The following is a 21,306-nucleotide window of genomic DNA, read 5'->3' on the forward strand; positions in this document are numbered from 1 at the left end:
TGTGTTATCACAGAAACTAATTCGCCATGCACATGAAAAGAGGGCGACAAACAGAGGACAAGTAAGAGGAGAGGAAAGAGGAATTTGTAACTTTCAGTGGAAAATCAAATCTAATAAGCATTTTTTAAGTTACAATCATAACAGAGATTTTATTTGAAAGAACAAATCATATTCGAATTCTGAGATATCGTGTTTAGAAGCGAAAATGACTCCTAATTGATTTGAAACTTTGTAATTTACTAATATCTCTGGATAAAATTCTTTGACTGTGAAAATATCTCCTCTTTTTAAATGTTATGCTCAAGAACGAAAAGGATATAGGGAACTGATATCAGTTTTCTTATTAAATTTACCATTTTAAGAGAACTGTTTTAGCATATAAGCCTGCCGACACCTAAGATTAATATATTTTTAAATTTCAAAAACAGAAATTAAAAAATGAATTCATTACAAACAGGTTTGTTTAAAACTGTTAAATTGAATCATCCATTTTTCCATTTTTACAAATTATAATTTTTCGTTAATATAGATAATATCGGAGTTTTCGTATAATGCCTTTATTTGTTATTAGTATATCCACTTAAGGTATATGTACACACTTGAAACTTCGAAAATCGTTCAAAATATCGAATATTTTTTTTATTGCTTAATAATGTTCTTCGATTCTTTAGCTTTCAAACGATACCAAGATGTTGTCAATATTCGAAATATTTCTCGAGTTATAATTATTTTTCTAGAGGTGCTTTCATTAAAAACTCTAGTTACGGTTTTCTTTTTTAAACTCATTTTAAGAAGAATGATATTTTTCCACTATGTTGCTTCATTCAAACAATCATAACTCAACAAGAAATTTACCAAATTCAGTTATTTATATAACAAGATAATCTGTATGAAATAGCGGATGTTTTGTGCCTCAATCAAAGTTATATTTATAGAAATAAATTTTTAATAGATATTTAAAAGTTAAAATGACAGAAAAAATCTCGCTTTTTCTATTCATTGTTGATGAAAAAATTATTAAAAAAAACTATATATTTTTATAACTTGATTGAGGCAGACAACATGAAGACTCATATTAGGCATCATTTCCAACTAGAATTGTGTGTCTGTATAAATTAGAATTTAAGATAGCATGTTTGAAAAAATATACTGATTAGCTCATTAAATTTTATTTAATTAATTAACAATTAGTGTAATATGGTTTTTTTCTCACTTGAAATGAGTTTAAACATATATTAATGACCTATTGTGAAAAAACTGGATTTTTAAAGTTAAAATTTTTAAAAAATCTTCTAGTGTGTACGTACACCTTAAAAAATCTTTTTATTATGATAATTCCGAATAATCATCTCTATTATGATAATCCGTTTCTGAACATTTACATTTATAATAACATAATTGAAAGAAAATTCACTCGTCATCTCAATCTAAAATCAATAATTTTATGAAGCTCCTGAGTTGATATCCTTTTACATTCATTTTCCAATACATCAGCAGAAAGCACTCAGGATTTTTTTTTCAACTATAAATGTGATCTTAGATCAAATTGGATTTGATGAAAAATATTTTCTTAATAAAAGTAAGTGAAATCGATTTAGTCGGATAGTTATGGATTCGCTTATATTCTCTTTTTATTTTTTATTCTGGATATGGTAGAAGCTTTTTCTCCATATTCTTCCACTTCTTCATACGAAAGTTAAATTTTCTCTCTGGCTTTCCGCTTTCCAAATAAAAAAGCTTTTAAATAAAAAAATTGAAAATTCACTGAAGTAAAAACGTGAGTTAATTAAAAAGAAAGCTTTAAACAATTATTTTATTTACTTTTCTGAAATAGGGAATGCGTAAACCCAGAAATATTTGACCTCGGTTTTAAAATGAAAGCTTTTAAAAACTTCTATTTACTTAAGCAGTACCAAGTTTGTAAATATGAAATATTGTAATGTATTTTCCATCTATTCATTTCCTAATGTGTCATTAATAGAATTTTGTTCATTGCGTGCTGTCGATACCAAAACCTATTTAAATGTTTTCAGAGTTTAGTTATTTGTACATTGATTAATTTATTAAAATTTTGATTCCATGACGGGGCTTCACTCATGACTATCAAAGGATTTCTTTATATGTCCTGAAACGTGTGTTACTTAGGACATAATAATGGAATAAAAATCCCTACAAATATAATTTTATTGCATCAATTTGTTTGTTCATTACGCACTTTATCTGATAGTTGTTTAAATGCCAGAAAGAAAAAAAAATATTTTAGTCCCAGAATTTTCTCGTATTTAGAATCCCTCTGTTTGTTTTCTAATATGAGTTTCTATTTCAAATACAGACAAATTTAGCTACCTTTCTTTGAAGCGGTATCAGAATAATTCAATAAATGTAAAAAATTTATTAATTTATTCTGATTACTTTCCTTCATAAAAGAAATAATGTAAAAAAAAGTGTAAGCAATCTAAGAGGAAAAGGTAACTTCCTCATCTATATTAAAGTTTTCAAATCCATTTGAGTCCTTATACAAAAATAATAACATATTTCATATCAAACAATAAATAATTACTTTATTGATAATGCATAATTCAATGTTTATTTTTTAAAAAAATATATTAAGGTGACAAAAATAAAATTATTACTGGAAGGAGTAAGGAGGGATTATTACTGGAAGGAAGTTTTGTGAATATCATTAAAGCCCGAGTATGAATGAACTGAGAATGAGCTTTCATAATATTTTAGATGATTCAAAGATATAGAGAATCTTTGGCAGTTTTGAGGCTACGTAGCCTCAAGCGGAAATGTCACAATAGTTACAAATGGTTCTGAAAGTGGCAGTCCGTTGTAGAATCAATGCCAAGTGCACGATACTATTCCAGAACGTCTATCAAAGGGCACCAAACGGTATTAACAAAGGTGTCGAAGAGTGGCAACACTTGCACAGAGCCGATACGTGACATTATATGCATGTTTATATGGAAAGACAGAAGTTACAGAACTTTCTCTTGATCTGTTGTTGCGTCTGGAGTTGTTGTTGTGTCTAGCCGTGAGTGATCTTTAGCCAGAAGTCTAAACGATCTTTCCCTCGGACGTACCAAAAATAGGAACGTTTTTTCATAAATGAGTAGAGATTCAGTGTAAAGAATGATTCCAGCCAGATCTTTTTTCTGGGGGGAGCATGGAGATCCCTCCCATCCCTCTAAAGGGAAATTGATCATTTTTGTGGTACAGGAAAAATTCTCTGAAACGGCATCATGTTTAGACAATCGTACATCGCTCCAAGTTTTTAATGTGGATAATGGCATCTCTCAATGTTATAGGGATGTGATAAGTGAGAATTTTCGAAGTAACGCGGGTCCGGATTGCATTTTTATAGAGGGTAAGGAGGTCACATAGAGCTTACACTTTTGAGAGTTCTCTTGATGAAAATTCTTCAAAAAATCCTCTTATGAACTGGCCGACTAAGTCTCCAAATCGCATTCACATATAACATGTTTGGTGTAGTCAAAAGAAAAACTAAAAATACTGTATGATGCCCAGCCTCTTTCCAGGCGTTAAAAGCCACACTTTTAAATGACTGGAATTTATTGAAGAGAGCATTTCTCGATACTCTCATTAACAACATGATGATGCATTGTAAAACTTGTCTATCAATGCAGGGAGACCATATTTTATAATAGACAGATAATTCTTCAGATGCAATGCATCGTAATTTAATAGTTTTTGTTATAATTTTATTTTACTAAAAATTCATTTTTTTTCGATATTGATATATTACTATACGTTTTTTGCCTTAGTGATATCTGTTGCAATAAATATAATGTTGCTAATTTTGTTTGTGATTTTAATTTCCATTTAATTTAGGAGACTAATGCATGCACTTACTTTTACGAACATTTTATGAAAGAAAACTCTGATTAATCAGTCGCTTAATGCGTTACAATAGGATTTGTTATAAAAACCAAATATCTGAATTCAATGAGAGCATGTATTAAATTAAGAACAAGTGTTTATGACTTTTATCTTTATTTCATTGATGATTACAAGAATCGAATGAGAACTTACCTCAACTTTAGTAGGAAATATGTTGTTTCATTAAGAATATATTGATTTTTTATATTTAACTTGTTACGTAAATAATTTTGTCTTGATTTAATATTCCGAAAGTTTCGTTTCAATTTTTTTACTGTGCAAAAACTTTTCGATATTTTAAAAAAGAATAAAAAGAAAGCATAAAACAGCTCTGTGCCCATTTGCCAAAACTACTATTGAATGAATAACTGAATTAAGAAATGAGTGTGATGATATAATTTGATAGAGTTTGTTATGTACATAATATTAAAGCAGGTATCCATTTATGAATAAATTTGGTTGGAATTTTTCATTTCATTTTATGAAAGTTTCCAGCATTTAATGGATAGCTAAACCCTTGTATATTTATTAAATTCTTGCTTATGGCCTTGTATATTTATTAACTTCTTAACTGTTGTACCAGATTTTTTTTTAACCTTTCCTTACGACTCGGTACAACTACTGTACCAGCAACGAGTTTGGATTTCATTTCCCCACTTGAACTTTCCAGCTGAACCCTAATTGCCTCGTAAAATCCCTTCCCTTTTGTGTCGCACCCCTTAGGATGAGGAAATTTTGTCCAGCAGTTGCTATAATCATTGTTGGCTCTAGTAAGTCTTGTAAATCTTGCTTTGGCGGAATTTTTTTAAGTAACGTTCCTAAGAGATATGGAATGATACTGCATGATTTTATTTGTGGGAAATACTCGTTGTAAACTTTCGTCTTTTCCCTTGTTTCTTAATTTTTTTAACTTTATAAATTCTTTAATATTTTAACTTAATATAATTTTGTAACTTCATAATAACATATGGTTATAGTTGGGCCATCTCTTTGTCTAAATATTTGAACCATGAATTTACTTCAAAGAATTTACTAATCATTTGAACAAGAAAATTTACTTGAAGTTTCAACTTTTCAGCTTAAAATTTTAATACTTGAACTGGATATATTCCTGCTAAAAATACATTTTAGTTTTGATTTTTAAGTAAGCTGTCGATTTCACCATTATTTGTCATAATTTATGAAATCGATTTATTTAATAATTTATAATTAATCGTTCATTAAAAGTTATAATTCTAATTTTAAAATATTGAAGGCGGTTCTTAAAATCTATCAAAAATAATAATTAGTAGTTCTTCTATATCAGAAAAGAAATATTAAAATATGTATACATTCATTTCAATCCATTGAGAAGACACTAGACACTTAAATTATTCCAGAAATATTTGTATTGAAATAAAATAAAGTAGCTGCATAAAGAAGTCAGGAATTCTAGATTTAATTTGAAGCATTTCTGAAAGATAATTTAAATCAGCTGCTAGTAAAACTTGTACTTAATAACGAATGCTGATAATTTAGAATGCCAGATATATTGTATTAAATTTTTTTTCAAGTTTTTTTTGCTAACTATTTTTCAGCGAAATATTATCGCAATGTAATCTTATGTATCGAATTCTAAGTAAACCATATATAATCTTACTTTTTAAAAATTAATTGTCTTACATCTGGTGATTACCTACGTATTAGTAAATTTTTCTGCAGAAAAATATTTTTTGTTATAATTCAGGTATTTATTGTCGGCAAAATGGAGCATAGTTTTCAAACATATTATACTGCAATAAGTAATTGAAATTCTCAGCAAAAAAAGAAAAAAATATCACTATAAATTGTAAGAATCGACAATAGAATAGGAAAACATTACTATTAATTATATTAAAAACCGTTCGAACTATGTTAGGAATAAAAATTATATACGATTTCTGTGAGCGCAATATATTAACACTAAAACATTCAGAGATATTTTAATCTACAAAACAGCAGATGATTGTTATCTGTGTTATGTACAAAGTAATGGGAATATTTTTGAAAGGGAAATATAAACAATTAGGATCTTTATGCATGCTATATAAATCGTCACAACTTATCAAAGCTGATGAGTTAGAAGAATAACAAAATGAAATTCACAATGATGTGTTCAAACTTTATAAGAATTAAATTTACAGCTTCAGCAATGATTGAGAAATTTATTTAATTACAAATATGATTGAAAAATTGACAAAATTTTGTTTAATGTGCTAAATAACAATACAGCAGCTATCCTATTTACAATATTCATAATATTTGATTCAATACTTTCTCCTACAGAATTAGTAAACTAAAATTTCAAAAAAAAAAAAAAAACTGCGATAAAAAGCTTTATCTAGGGTTCAGACATGATAAAACCGCAAAAAAGAAACCTGGTTACCACGGAAATGACAGATGACCAATTATCACTACGGGTGGTCGAAATCGGAAAGATTATTTTCAACAATCGCCTTTAAAAGAAGGGGAAAGCAACTTCAAGCTTTTCTCAATGAATGCCCGTATTCAAAGTAACTTTTCTGAGTTTGGGTTCACGAAGCTTAAAGGTTAATAACAATATCTGTTACCAAATTACAGCGCTTAATGTAATGATTTTCATCTTCTTAGGTGGATGAAAGACACGAACGGTATTCTGAAGTCCATCGATGAAAATGGCCGAGTTTGGGTCAACCAAGGAACACTAAATATTAAGAAAGTCCAGAGCTCGGACGGTGGAAAATATCAGTGTATCGTTCGAAACAGCATTGGAGAAAGACGCATTGAAAGTGTTCTCATCGTAACAGGTGAATGAATTCATTATTTTGTTTAATAATACAAAATATAACAGGAAGTACTGGTTTATTGTAAATTCTATGTGTTTTAGATTCATCAGTTCTTATTAAATCTTTTTCAAATATTATCGAAAAGAGACAGAACAGCCACTATTCTAGTGGAAAGAGGCATGAAAATGTGGGGAGAGATTTTACTCATAAATTCTAAAATCCTGTACCCACTAATTTGGTAACAATATCTATCCAATGACAAATTAGAGCTTATAGTATTAAGAAGATTGCGCGAACTTTTCTGTAATACAATAGATCAATCAACTGTAAAGGAAACAATCATTCCTAATTTTCTTCTACGATGAGATATAGTCATATCACTGACTATCCGATCGCCCGAGTGCACACGGAAAAATAATACTGAATGACCGGACCGCCGATACAGCAACATTGGCAAGAACTGTAGTTGAGTCCTAAGGGACATCACCGGCAACTGTGCAACCCTTCCCGTAGGTATTACGTTCCGTCATCGATGGGAGGAGCCAGATCCCCCACCTATTTATGTACCCACCAGGGTGGCGAGATCCAACCACCATACCGGAACCCTTCATCCTCATTTCGAGGTGCCCCACTGGCGTTTTCTACGAAGAGATATATTTGATAATTTGGTATTACATAATGCATTCTTTGAAAATCTCGGCTAGAGCTTATCGTGTTGAGATTGATATACGAGTTTCCTTGCAATTCAGAAGATTATACAAATTGTAAAGGTGACAAGCATTTGCCTCAGTCAAGAGGTACACTTTACTTTGGGGGAGAACTGAAACAAGCTGAACAAATGTTGCACCACACTGCCAATATCTATAAATTTCCAAGTACTGGTGCCAAATTTTGGTATCACATTCTGGAAACTGGATAGGCTGTGTTTTATGATTCAATATTACCATAAATCATATGTACTTCAACGAACAAATTTACATTCAATATCTGATAACACAAAAGTGTTCTTGTGAGGATAAAATATATTCTGTAAATCTTCCAGTATTGAGTTATTAAAAAAACGAAATACAACTGATGTAACTAGGATTTCAGCAAATATTTTCGAGACAATGTTTCTATCATTGATGAACAATCTCCCCCCAGGGGGCACTCAAAAATGCAGATGAGTAATTTCCGGCATTGTGGTTGGTTCTCACCACCCTAGTGGCACATAAATGGTGTGGGGTTGACTAATCCCTATCAATGAGGGACGTGCCTTCTATGAGAGGGATTGTACGGTGGACGGTGATAGCCCATAGAACTCAACCATAGTTCAAACGAATGCTGTTGCGGTGTTAAGGTGGGGACCTTAGTGTGGGGCACAGTAATCATTCATGGTTTTAATTGGTAAACAGTTGAAAAATCTATTTAAATATGGAGGCTAGGCAAATTCCAATGCACTGTATTTATAATATATACAGTATTTATAATCACATTATAAAATATTATATGAATAATAGTTTGAAATATAATTATAAATATATTGACGCTAAATTAAATGTAATTTAACTTTCTCATGTTGCACAGATATGTTATAATTTGTTTATCACCATGTTCTTCTAACAATTAATTACACTGCTATGTATTCAGAGTTTCACTCTCTTTCATTACTTAATATTTGATTATATAAATCACATTATAGTTTATCTATTTTATAAACTGCATCAATTCTACCGAAGAGAAATCTGTTATAAAAGAGAAATCTGTTATAAAAGAGAAATCAATTGCCTTTGTATGTTTGTGGTGAATCGCATATAAGCCAGTAACAACTCTTCTACCCGAACGATCGTTTTGGTATAATTGTTAAGTTAATGGACTGCTAACCCAAAGGTCCCAGGTTCTATCCTCACGCGTCCCAAACCGGCACATTGGTGATCCGGACGTGATTTCCCAAACCCGCACATGTTCTATTATTTTTTAAAAACTAGTTTTCATTTTGCAGCACCACTTATAGTGAACATGCGACCTCCTCGGCAAGTTCTCAACATCGGTCAGGAAGCGACTTTCAACTGCAACGTCACCGGTTACCCCGTGCACACCATCACCTGGAAGAAAGACCAGCGCCAACTGGCCTCTTCCAGTAGAGTGCGCCTCCTCTCCAGAGACGTGCTTCACATCACCTCTGTGCGCAGGGACGACAGGGGAATGTATCAGTGCTTCGTGTACAATGATCTGGATGGCGCTCAGGGAACAGCAGAACTCAAAATATCAGGTACTGTTTATTTCTGCATCCAGTGACTAGCACATTTTGGCATTCGTTAAAGGGTGGTAAGCAAAAATAAGAACGGTTATTAACATCTAAATGCCGTTAATAATCTGAGTTCACTCTGTTGCTAAATGTAAATTTCATTTTCTTTTTCCTTTCGCTTCTTTTTTGATAAAATAAACGTCTTCTGACGCATGCGCAGCAGATGTTGTGAGTTTCCGAATAGTAAATGAACAGTATAGTAAACTTTATTTATGAGAATGCTTTGCATGGTAATTTAAAATAAACCCTACACCTTCTCTATATTGCTAAAAAATATTAGTTTCAGTATTATTTTCCATTAAATCAACTGACGTTTCTAACCATTGCTCTTTATAGCCAACATTTGTTTTCAACTGCAATTTTATTCATGTTGAAATAAAAATCTTCATCCATATTTCTTTATGCATATTAGAATGTGGATTTTTTTTAAAAATATTTTACGAATAAATATAAGATTCATATGATCACATAGTCATCGAGTGAAATGATTATTAAATTTGTACTAATATTGCATTTAAGAAAACAGTAAACAATTCTGTTGTTGAGAAATTTCCGGGGTTCGTTTGGATAGTGGTGGTTATATGGTGTGAAGAACGCTCAATCACCAGGCGACAGTAGAAAATAAAATACCGACGTTTATTTACACGAAGACACACAGGACAGCACAAAGACGACATCTATATACAGCACAGAAGACGATTATCTTCAGCCGAGACATGCAGCATACACAGCAGCATACAAAACTCTACTACAGACAGTAGCACACAGCTTAGTTCAGCACTAGCTTCACTCCATCGCTTATCTCGTCGCTTAAGGCCAGTTCTTTATCGTCGGTTCCGACTACTCTGTCCTAGAAGGTGCGGCCGCTTCCTTTTATAGGTCTCAGGAGGCGGGGCTAGACGCCTCTCAACCAATCAGGAACGTTCGAGGCGTATCTCGGTTCCTACTGGACGGATCTGGAAAATTATCGGTGTTTAGGGTATAATTTTGGTGCCAAAGTCGCCAAATTCGTAGCCAAGTCACCAAATGATCGCCAAGCTCTGGAACCTCTGACGCGACACCGGACTCCGTCCAGTACAGATGACTGTAAAACATTCTTTCCGATGGTGGAGCCAACTATGCTGGAAAGCAGCATTACAGATTCGTAACAATATATATATATATATATCGGATCCTTATTAATTGATGATTGTCTTACTTCCCTTTAAAATTATCTACAGGAAAAATTAACAATGTGCTTTATTATATACAACATGTGTTTAGGAGTTTTGCCATATATTAGGTGATTATGAAAGCAATTCGGTGGTGTTTGACCCTCTAGAAAATCTACCATTCGAGGAAATATAATAAAATGTGAAAAAAAAAATTAATGTCCCTTATGAATTCAAAAACAACAAGAAACATTTTCGCATATTTCTCCGAATTACAGTTGCAGTGATAAATTTTTGTAATTTTTAAAAATCAAACCTGATTTTTCTCCTTTGTAAACAGAGTAGCCACAATAAAAAAAAAATTAAAATTAAATGCAGAAGGAATTTTAGGATGAAAAATGGCTATTCGAATGAACTTAAGAATGAAACAAAAACAAAGAATAAAAATAGAGAAGCAATTGTAAGCTGGTGTCCTGACCTAGGGGTAGCGCACCTTCCCCGTGATCTCGACGTTCAGGGTCCAAGTCCTGGTTCGGGCATGGTTGTTGTCTTCCTTGTGTTCTTTCTGTGAGGTGCGTGAATGAGCCCCCCTGTAAAAAGGGGTTGTGCAAGCGAGTGTGTGTGTGTGCTATCTTAATTTGAGCTAGAAGTCAGACTTCTGCCGTCGGGTGGTCAGGGGTCTTTACACTGAGAAGCTACTGCGCAAAAATTTGGATTAAAATAGTCACGTGGCAAAAAAAAGCAATTATAAAGCAGTCATTTTCGCAATATCGTCTTTTCTCACACTTTGCATTCTGTGAGTTACAGAGTAACTGCAATAGGCATCATGAGAAGAAGAATCTGCTGAATCTTACATTAGATGTCATAGTCAAAATCAGCCATAATTTACAGATACATGCCTATACTTCGATTTCAAGTATCTCCAAAATCATAACTTCATTAGAATGGCACTAGATAATCTTCGCAATCGTGGAAACTTAAAATGGCGCGAGATACTGTAATTCCCTCATTAAAACATTGCTTTTATAGCATTTGGTAGAAGTTCTGCCTATATTTGAATCACCACCATCTTATATCCAAATGAAATCGGACGGAAATTCAGATGTTGTATTTAGGGAATTCTATAATTTATCAAATTTTTCTGAATTGCAATCGAGAATAATATTTCACATTTTAAGCACTTACTTCTTGGAATAAAAGTTGAAGTTGATTATAGAAGTATGTTTTTCCCCTTTTAAATTAATTCATATATATATACATGTACATATATGAGTATATTTTACTTTCGATTACCAATAAAAGGAAGTTACTTTTCTTTGTATGATTTAAAGCAATTCTAAGAAGTAAGTGCTTAAAGTGCTTAGAATAAAATGCCATTTGAATATTTTTTTAAAAAAATATATTTGAAAGAAATCATTAATAACTTAAACTAATGGAAAAAAGTAACAGCAAAATGAAATAAAAGCCTGAATATTCAAACTCCTCCGCAAAAATTTGAACTCACGAAAGCTAAGTGTTTTCATTCATTCTCATTCAATGAATGAAATGATTGATTTTATTTAAGTGCTTAAAGCAATAAAAATCGCCATTTTAAAATAAAAAAGAGACTTCCAATATTAATCCTTATCATTGTTACAAGCCCAATGATTTTGAAATTCGAAAGATTATTACAATGTTTAATGGTTAAATAACTTTTGCCGCATATTTTTGGAAACTTCTGAAACTATTGAGAATTTTACATTAAAAATAATACAATAAAGAGTTTTCAATCTTTATAAACCGTTAAAGAAAAATTGTCCCTGCAAGAAAATAAAAAATAAAAAAATGCTTTTAAAGATTTTTGTTCAAAACTTATTAAAAGGGGATTTATAAATAGTCATCGTGATTCCTATGAAGTTTTATAAAAATGGATAATGTATTAAAGATGTCTGTATAAATTTTAGAACTATTGAGAATTTTGCATTAAAAATAATACAATAAAGAGTTTTCATTCTTTATAAACCGTTGAAGAAAAATGATCCTGGCAAGAAAATTAAAAATAAATAAATATTTTTAAATATTTTTGTACAAAACTTATTAAAAGGGGATTTATAAATAGTGATCGTGATTCATATAAAGTTTTATAAAAATGGATAATGTATGTCTGTATAAATTTTAGAACTATTGAGAATTTTGCATTAAAAATAATACAATAAAGATTTTTCATTCTTTATAAACCGTTGAAGAAAAATGATCCTGGCAAGAAAATTAAAAGTAAAAAAATATTTTTAAAGATTTTTGTACAAAACGTATTAAAAGGGGATTTATAAATAATGATCGTGATTCATATACAGTTTTATAAAAATGGATAATGTATTAAAGATGTCTGTATAAATTTTAGAACTATTGAGAATTTTGCATTAAAAATAATACAATAAAGAGTTTACATTCTTTATAAACCGTTGAAGAAAAATGATCCTGGCAAGAAAATTAAAAATAAATAAATATTTTTAAATATTTTTGTACAAAACTTATTAAAAGGGGATTTATAAACAGTGATCGTGATTCATATAAAGTTTTATAAAAATGGATAATGTATGTCTGTATAAATTTTAGAACTATTGAGAATTTTGCATTAAAAATAATACAATAAAGAGTTTTCATTCTTTATAAACCGTTGAAGAAAAATGATCCTGGCAAGAAAATTAAAAGTAAAAAAATATTTTTAAAGATTTTTGTACAAAACGTATTAAAAGGGGATTTATAAATAATGATCGTGATTCATATACAGTTTTATAAAAATGGATAATGTATTAAAGATGTCTGTATAAATTTTAGAACTATTGAGAATTTTGCATTAAAAATAATACAATAAAGATTTTTCATTCTTTATAAACCGTTGAAGAAAAATGATCCTGGCAAGAAAATTAAAAATAAATAAATATTTTTAAATATTTTTGTACAAAACTTATTAAAAGGGGATTTATAAATAGTGATCGTGATTCATATAAAGTTTTATAAAAATGGATAATGTATGTCTGTATAAATTTTAGAACTATTGAGAATTTTGCATTAAAAATAATACAATAAAGAGTTTTCATTCTTTATAAACCGTTGAAGAAAAATGATCCTGGCAAGAAAATTAAAAATAAATAAATATTTTTAAATATTTTTGTACAAAACTTATTAAAAGGGGATTTATAAATAGTGATCGTGATTCATATAAAGTTTTATAAAAATGGATAATGTATGTCTGTATAAATTTTAGAACTATTGAGAATTTTGCATTAAAAATAATACAATAAAGAGTTTTCATTCTTTATAAACCGTTGAACAAAAATAATCCTGGCAAGAAAATTAAAAATAAATAAATATTTTTAAATATTTTTGTACAAAACTTATTAAAAGGGGATTTATAAATAGTGATCGTGATTCATATAAAGTTTTATAAAAATGGATAATGTATTAAAGATGTCTGTATAAATTTTAGAACTATTGAGAATTTTGCATTAAAAATAATACAATAAAGATTTTTCATTCTTTATAAACCGTTGAAGAAAAATGTTCCTGGCAAGAAAATTAAAAGTAAAAAAACATTTTTAAAGATTTTTGTACAAAACTTATTAAAAGGGGATTTATAAATAGTGATCGTGATTCATATAAAGTTTTATAAAAATGGATAATGTTTTTTAGCTGTCTGTATAAATTTTAATATATTCAAATTCTTATACTTTTTGCTTTATTGTTATACTTTATACTTTCAACTTCTTATATACGTTCAATATACTTCTTCACTAATGAATAATATTTTTCATCAGAAAAATTGAATTATAAATTAGATATGTTTAATAAAAGAAATAATTAAAAATATGTTTAATGTATTTTGCTATCTTTCGACATTTTCCAGGTTTATTTATTTACTAGCCGCCTTTGGCGACCAGCCGGTTCACCAATCTTAATGTTCGTTAAAATTTTAATAATTAAATATTTTATACAATTTCTACTTTAATAGCTTCTTCATCAAAATATTTTAAAACTTCAAATTTTGATTGTCATATAATTTATTCATAATATTATAAAGGCCTTCAGTCATAACGTAATATGTATCTCTCATTTTCTGTTAGCACCCGTAGAATTTATGCTTTAAATTAAAGTGGAAAGAATTAATCTTCAATTAATATAATAATATTTTTTACTGAAACAAAGCATTTTTTTTTATAATCTGATTACTGAAAATAGAGTCACTCAGCGTTTAAACTTTATGGGCACTAAAGAATATCTTTTTTAATTTATGTAATATCTCAAGAGTTTGTCAGCAAAATTTTCTTAGATTCATTATGAGCAGATCAATTCATTAACAATGTTTAAATTTAAATGCATCAAACACTAAGAAAATAAAACGAATCGTTTAAAATAAACGGTTGAAAACAGGTTTTTAAAAAACTACTTAAAAAACGATGTACTTAAAACTATAAGCATATACAAAAAATATATAACTAACATAAATACAATTTACTTACAAAAGCATGCAACTAATCCAAAAATAATTTAAATCATCCATTGATAACGGTTGTCATGGCAACAATCAGAACAGAATGCGCATGCGTGAATTTTCTTCCCCAGTTACGTAACGCAAATACGTGATTTTTTCTACGCCAGTTGGGGTAACGCTATGCAGATTAGAAATTTTTAATTTCCTTTATTCTGTTTTATTTTAATTCAAAAGTACTTCAGAATGAATCTGAAAGATCGATAATTAACAATGTTTAATTTTAAATGCATCAAACATGAAGAAAATAAACAGAATCGATTGAAATAATCCGCCGAAAAATGTTAACCCTAGCCTCATTACTGTTGGGAGAAAAAAAAATTGAAGCCTTTCTCATTTGGCGGTGGGGAAAATGGAAGATTTTTTTGGCGGGAAAGTTAGTTTTTAATTAATAATTAAAATTCTAATTAAAAATTCGAAAAAGGAACCCCAGGTGCACATTCCCAACCTCCAAGGTATACATGTACCAAATTTGGTAGCTGTAGGTCAAACGGTCTGGCCTGTAGAGCGCCAACACACACACACACATTGAGCTTTATTATAAGTATAGATTATTTTTTTTATTTTTTGTTAAAATCAAAGCGTTTTTATTTTATCGTAAGTATAGGATGTTCCATATTATATCGTAATATGGAAAATGTGATTACAAAATAATTTGATAAACTCCGAAGCTAAAGATATTACTGCATTTTAGAACAAAATACACAAGCAGAATTATGATAGCGTATATAAAATGTATTATAGAATTGAAATTATACAAATTTAAGTGCTCTCTATTAAAATAAAATTCTAAAAACTCAGAAGGCAATTTTCAGTTATTCTTTAATTATATAAAATTTTTGCTCCTTTCTCGCTAGTAAGTTCAAGATACATCACACGAATTAAAAGTTGAAAATGGCTAAAACGAAAGAAATTGCGCTTTTTAATGCTTTGTTCAAAACGTATGATTAATAAATTTTTTCGATTGGTAATAAAAATTCTTTTGAGAAAATTTGAAGAATTCGGAATATATTTTGAAATTCAAGATAAAAATACAGATTTTTAATTTAGGTATTTAGAAATTATTAATTTTTAGAAACCAATAGGAATGCTTTCTTTCAAGGTCCCATTCTCTTAAATAAAATTCTTATTCCTCACCTCCCGCATAAAATTGTGGATTTTGCATCAGGCTGCTAATGCTTTCTATGGCTGTGGCAAACAGTAATTCCGAAAAATTGATCTATGGCATGAATCTGTTCTTTCTACCGAATGTATTCTGCGAGTATATATTTTGGCCTTTTTTTATCGAACTACTGAAACCAAAATTTGACATAGAACTATGGCTATAGCAAAAGACCATATGTCGAATTTCATCTAAAAAAGTACATATCGACAAACGGTAAACCCCATATGGAATTGATTGATAGGAGTTTACAATGTAAAGGATACATTTCTGTACAGATTTTAATTGTAATTCTCCTAGTTCTCTTCATTTTGTATTTATCGAATTAACTTGTACTCATATAGTAAGAACGACAGATTTTCTTTAAATGGATTTCGTTCAAAATTTAATGAAAAATCTACAAATTTTGTCTTAAGTCCATATGACAAATTTCAACCATTAAGATTACTGATATTTGAATGGCAATAGAAAAACAGACAGATATAATTAATGCCGAAAATGTATGTGTGTTTTTAAACTCAGGGGGTTTGAAACGTGGAGATTGGTCAAAATCTCGAATTCGAATTGTTTGGGGATTACAATACTTTCTCTATAATTCGTATAATTTAATGTCAAACAGCTTTATTTACTAAAAGAAGCGAATTACAGGTTAACCCTTAACTGGGGACGTGCGGTCTGTGAGACCGCTAGCGATTGATTTTCTATCACCCCTATTCTATTTTTAGCTCCATTGAATGGATTGACCCTGTAGCTTCTTGTTTTGTGACCTTCAATACACGTGCTCTTTTTCAACCGATTTCAGCAGATGCTTTTTAAAATAATTCAGTTATCACTTGGAGCGCGGTCTCTAAGACCGCATCTCCCTGTTAGTGTCTCAGTGCTAAACAAGGCTTAGCAGATGGCGCTAAAACTTGGGCCCCGAATTATCATCCAGTTTACTGATCCTATTATGAAGCAGTGCTCCAGATACTTTTAAATGAAGCATAAAGTGATTTTAGTGATAAGGATAATTGTACAGAAGAGTTTTTCGATGAATGTTCGCCTTCAACTGATTTTGATATGTATGTTGAAACATAATTAAATTTTCTAGTGAAAATGTATTTTGAAAAATGTATAAAATATAATAATATACCAAGAGATATATATACATAATTTATAGGTTGATTTTTATACTAGTTCTTAACCTGTATATTTAAAATGCCCAAGAAAACCGTGCTATGAAAGTCACACAAGCTGATAAAAAAAGGGCCCATTTTACCCATTGCCATTTTTTTATATATAATTGTTGACTTTTATATTATATTGTCTTCTATATACCTTCACATACTGTAAAAATAAATATGATTTAAAAAGTAAAAAGTAACATGTTTTTTCAAGAATATTATTTATTGTTACATGTCATTTGAGAAGAAAATGTATGTTCCAATACATTTACTTTATTCAATGATAATATATTTTGGAAAATTTCTAAAATATATCTATATATCAAGAAAAATATCTGCGAAATTTATTGGCAGTTTTTCATACTAATACATTCATTAGAAAATTTAATTTAATGTAAATGAAATGCGGTCTCGTAGACCGCACCTTCCCAGTTAAGTCCTAAAATTTCACCTCCCCAGTTAAGGGTTAATTTATTTTCTTAAATTTGGTGTTCTATTAATTTGAGATTGTAAGATTCTGAGAACTTTGAATGAAACAACATTCAAAAGTATTTGGTCCTAATGTGCAGATATAATAATTCTTTGCAAGTGTCGAGCAATTGTAACATGTTGTCTGTATGCGGAAGCATATCAAAATTCCGAAATAGGGATTCCGTGATATTCTAAAATTAGAATTAATCTGATTTCTCTTTATTAAAATGTATATAAACACAGAAGTTTTAATATAGGCATTTGGAAATCATTACTCTTTTTTATAATATAACCTTTTATTGCAATACTTCAAATTTGTTTTCACGTATGAAGTATAATAAGAGAAAATTCCTTGACCTTCATAACGTCAATCTTGAAATTTCGTTGATTCCTATGTTTCAGGTCCAACGGTGACCAAAGATGGTTTTCGAAGAAAGTCTATCTGTGTGAACCGGTATCAATAATTTGTTTCAGAAATAACATACTATTTGGAAGACCAATGTATTCTTGGCAAGGGCCTTTAACTTTATAAAATCTTGCTTTAAAAAATAGATATGAATCACATACTAATTAAGTATGAATATTTCTCAATCTTACCTACATATTGTTACGAACCTGCGATGCTGCTTCCCAGCATAGTTGGTTCCATAAGAGGTCCCGGAGCTTGGCAACAAACTTGGCGACCATTTGGCGACTTTGGTTCCAAAATAGATTAGACCCGAAACATCCAGAATTTTCCCGACCGTCCAGTAGGAACGGAGATACACCTCGAACGTTCCTGATTGGTTAAGAGGCTTCTAGCCCCTCCTAATAAGACCTATAAAAGGAGCTGCAGCTGCCGGGGAGGAGTCGTGAATTGAGTCGTAGTCGGCAGCGGCAGAGAAGAGTCGTCGTGAACCAGTGGAGTGCAAGGAGAGTAGTCGAAACCGACGGAAAAGAACTGGCCTTCCAGAGATAAGCGGAGCAGCGGTGGAGTGAAGCTAGTGCTGAACTAAGCTGTGTGCTACTGTATGCAGTAGAATCTGTTGTATGCTGCTGTGTTTGCTGTTGTACGCTGCACGTCTCGGCTGAAGATAATTATCTTCTGTGCTGTATATAGTTGTCGTCTTTATGCTGTCCTGTGTGTCTTCGTGTAAATAAACGTCGTTGATTTATTTTCTACTGCCGCCTGCTGATGGAGCGTTCTCCACACCATATAACTTCCACTATATAAACGAACACCGGAAATTTCGTAACAATATGTACCGGTCATTTAGATAAAAAAAATCATGAATGCACTTAGTCCAACATGTTATTCGGAACCATCTGCTATATTACAGTAATCATTTTACATTTTATCTATTATTACTTATATTTTTGAACTTGCACTCAGTTTTGCCATGGTGAAATCGGGTCCTTGATGGCGCTATATGACGCTTTATTAACCCTTAACTGGGGAGATGAAGTTTTAGGACTTAACTGGGGAGGTGTGGTCTACGAAACCGCATTTCATTTAGACTCAAATTAAATTTTCTGATAAATATATTAGTACAAAAAACTTCCAATATATTTTGCAGATATTTTTCTTGATATATAGATATGTTTTAGAAATTTTTCAAAATATATTATCATTGAATAAAATAAATGCGTTCGAACATACATTTTCTTCTCAAATGACATGTTACAATAAATAATATTCTCGAAAAAAAATATTACTTTTTACTTTTTAAATCATATTTATTTTTACAGTATGTGAAGGTATATAGAAGACAATATAATATAAAAGTCAACAATTATAGGAAAATTTTAAAAAAATGACAATGGGTAAAATTGGCCCTTTTTTTATCGGCTTGTGCGACTTTCATAGCACGGTTTTCTAGGGCATTTTAAACATACAGGTTAAGAATTAGTATAAAAATCAACCTATAAATTATGTATATATATATATATCTTGGTATATTAATATATTTTATAAATTTTTCAAAATACATCATCACCAGAAGAATTTATTATGTTTGAACATACATATCAAAATCAGTTGAAGGCGAACTTTCATCGAAAAACTCTTTTATATAATTATCCTTATCACTAAAATCACTTCATGCTTCATTTAAGAGTGTCTGGAGCACTGCTTCATAATAGGATCAGTAAACTGGATGATATTTCTGGCCCCAAATTTTAGCGCCATCTGCTAAACCTTGTTTATCACTGGGACACTAACAGGGAGATGCGGTCTTAGAGACCGTGCTCGAAGAACTAACTAGATTATTTTAAAAAGCACCTGCTGAAATCGGTTGAAAAAGTGCACGTGTATTGAAAGTCACAAAACAGGAAGCTACATGGTCAATCCATTCAATTGAGCAAAACATAGAATAGGGGTGATAGAAAATCCATCGCTAGCGGTGTCACAGACCGCACGTCCCCAATTAAGGGTTAAAATAATGTGTGTGTGTGTGTAAAATAGTCTTTTTTTTTCAGGAAAGACACGTATATCTCGTATATAGATGGACTTAGGAAGTAAAAATATGAAATATAAATACATAAATAAAAAAAAAAATAGAACATAAAGCGTGATTCGAACCGAGGAGCCGCCCTACAAGCGTCATTCATGTTGCTCTGATCAATATACTGCATTGCCCATATTTCGAAACGGAAGTTACATATGCTTACTCTAATAAATATATATATATATATATATATATATATATATATATATATATATATATATATATATATATATATATATATATATATATATATATATACAAGGTGTTTATAAAGTCCCGGACCCATTTTGATGTTTAATAACTCATAAAATAATAAAGATATAAACACACTTATGGCATTTATTGATGGAATAACTCATATATTTTCCTTTTCAGGTTTGAATATTTTTACTTTTGTAAATATCGTCTGCGCGTGTGGTTAATTTCAGATAATTTCATTTTCCAGTCTAAATATCTGTACTTTTCTAAATATTGTCTGCTTATTAATTGCATTTTTCTCTCTTTTGTTTTTGGCAACTATTGCAATGTTATGTTTACTTTTGATGTGTTTGTTCTATGTAGTACTTTTGTATGTGATGTTTTATTCGAGCGAATATTAAGGAAAATGCATACACCACAAGAGAAAGCACAGATTTTATGGGGGTTCATAGAAATGAAATCGTTAGTGCAAGCACAGAGAAATTTCAGAAGAATTTACCAAAAAGATCCTCCATCCAAAAACAGCACCTTGCGGTGGAAAAAGAATTTTCTAGAAATTGGAAGTATCGAAGATAAGAAACGTTCCAGACGTCCTTGCACAAGTGATTTTGATGTTGAGCGTGTCAGAGAGACTTTTTTACACAATCCTAGAATATCTGTGAGATCAGCGGCAACAGAATTGGATATGCCAATTTCGACGGTGTACAAGGTTATTAAGAAAAAATTAAGACTGCATGCATACAAAGTTCAAATTGTTCAAGTTTTGGAACCGAACGATAGACCTAGGAGGATGGCCTTTGCAACAGATATGCTAAGGAGGATAGAAGATGCTGCTGATTTTCTGAAGAGCATAATGTTCTCCGATGAAGCATCCTTTCATGTTTCTGGCATTGTTAATCGCCATAAAGTACGCAAATGGCTCTGTGGATGCCGACATGCTTGTCGCTACCTGGCGTGAAATTGACTATCGACTTGATATTCTCCGTGCGACGAAGGGGGCACACGTGGAAGCTCATTGACAAGGGTCATGAAACTTTTTGAGTCTATTTAACCATTTATGTTATTAATTTAAATCTATCTTTATTATTTTATGAGTTATTAAACATCAAAATGGGTCCGGGACTTTATAAACACCCTGTATATATATATATATATATATATATATTGTGTGAAA

At 30.5% G+C, this 21,306-nt stretch overlaps 1 protein-coding gene across 2 annotated transcripts in view; it reads left to right on the forward strand.

Moving 5' to 3' along the window:
- The window catches only part of LOC129957478 (cell adhesion molecule DSCAM-like), a 538,584-nt gene that overhangs the window by 392,109 nt on the left and 125,169 nt on the right, over positions 1 to 21,306 (forward strand). For both annotated transcript variants that reach the window (XM_056069803.1, XM_056069802.1), the window contains exons 6-7: positions 6,532 to 6,707; positions 8,668 to 8,937. In XM_056069803.1, coding sequence (XP_055925778.1) covers positions 6,532 to 6,707; positions 8,668 to 8,937 — 446 coding nt within the window. The remainder of the gene's footprint in view (positions 1 to 6,531; positions 6,708 to 8,667; positions 8,938 to 21,306) is intronic.

This window comes from Argiope bruennichi, chromosome 11 (genome assembly GCF_947563725.1).
Source record: "Argiope bruennichi chromosome 11, qqArgBrue1.1, whole genome shotgun sequence".
Taxonomy (NCBI): Eukaryota; Metazoa; Arthropoda; class Arachnida; order Araneae; family Araneidae; genus Argiope; species Argiope bruennichi.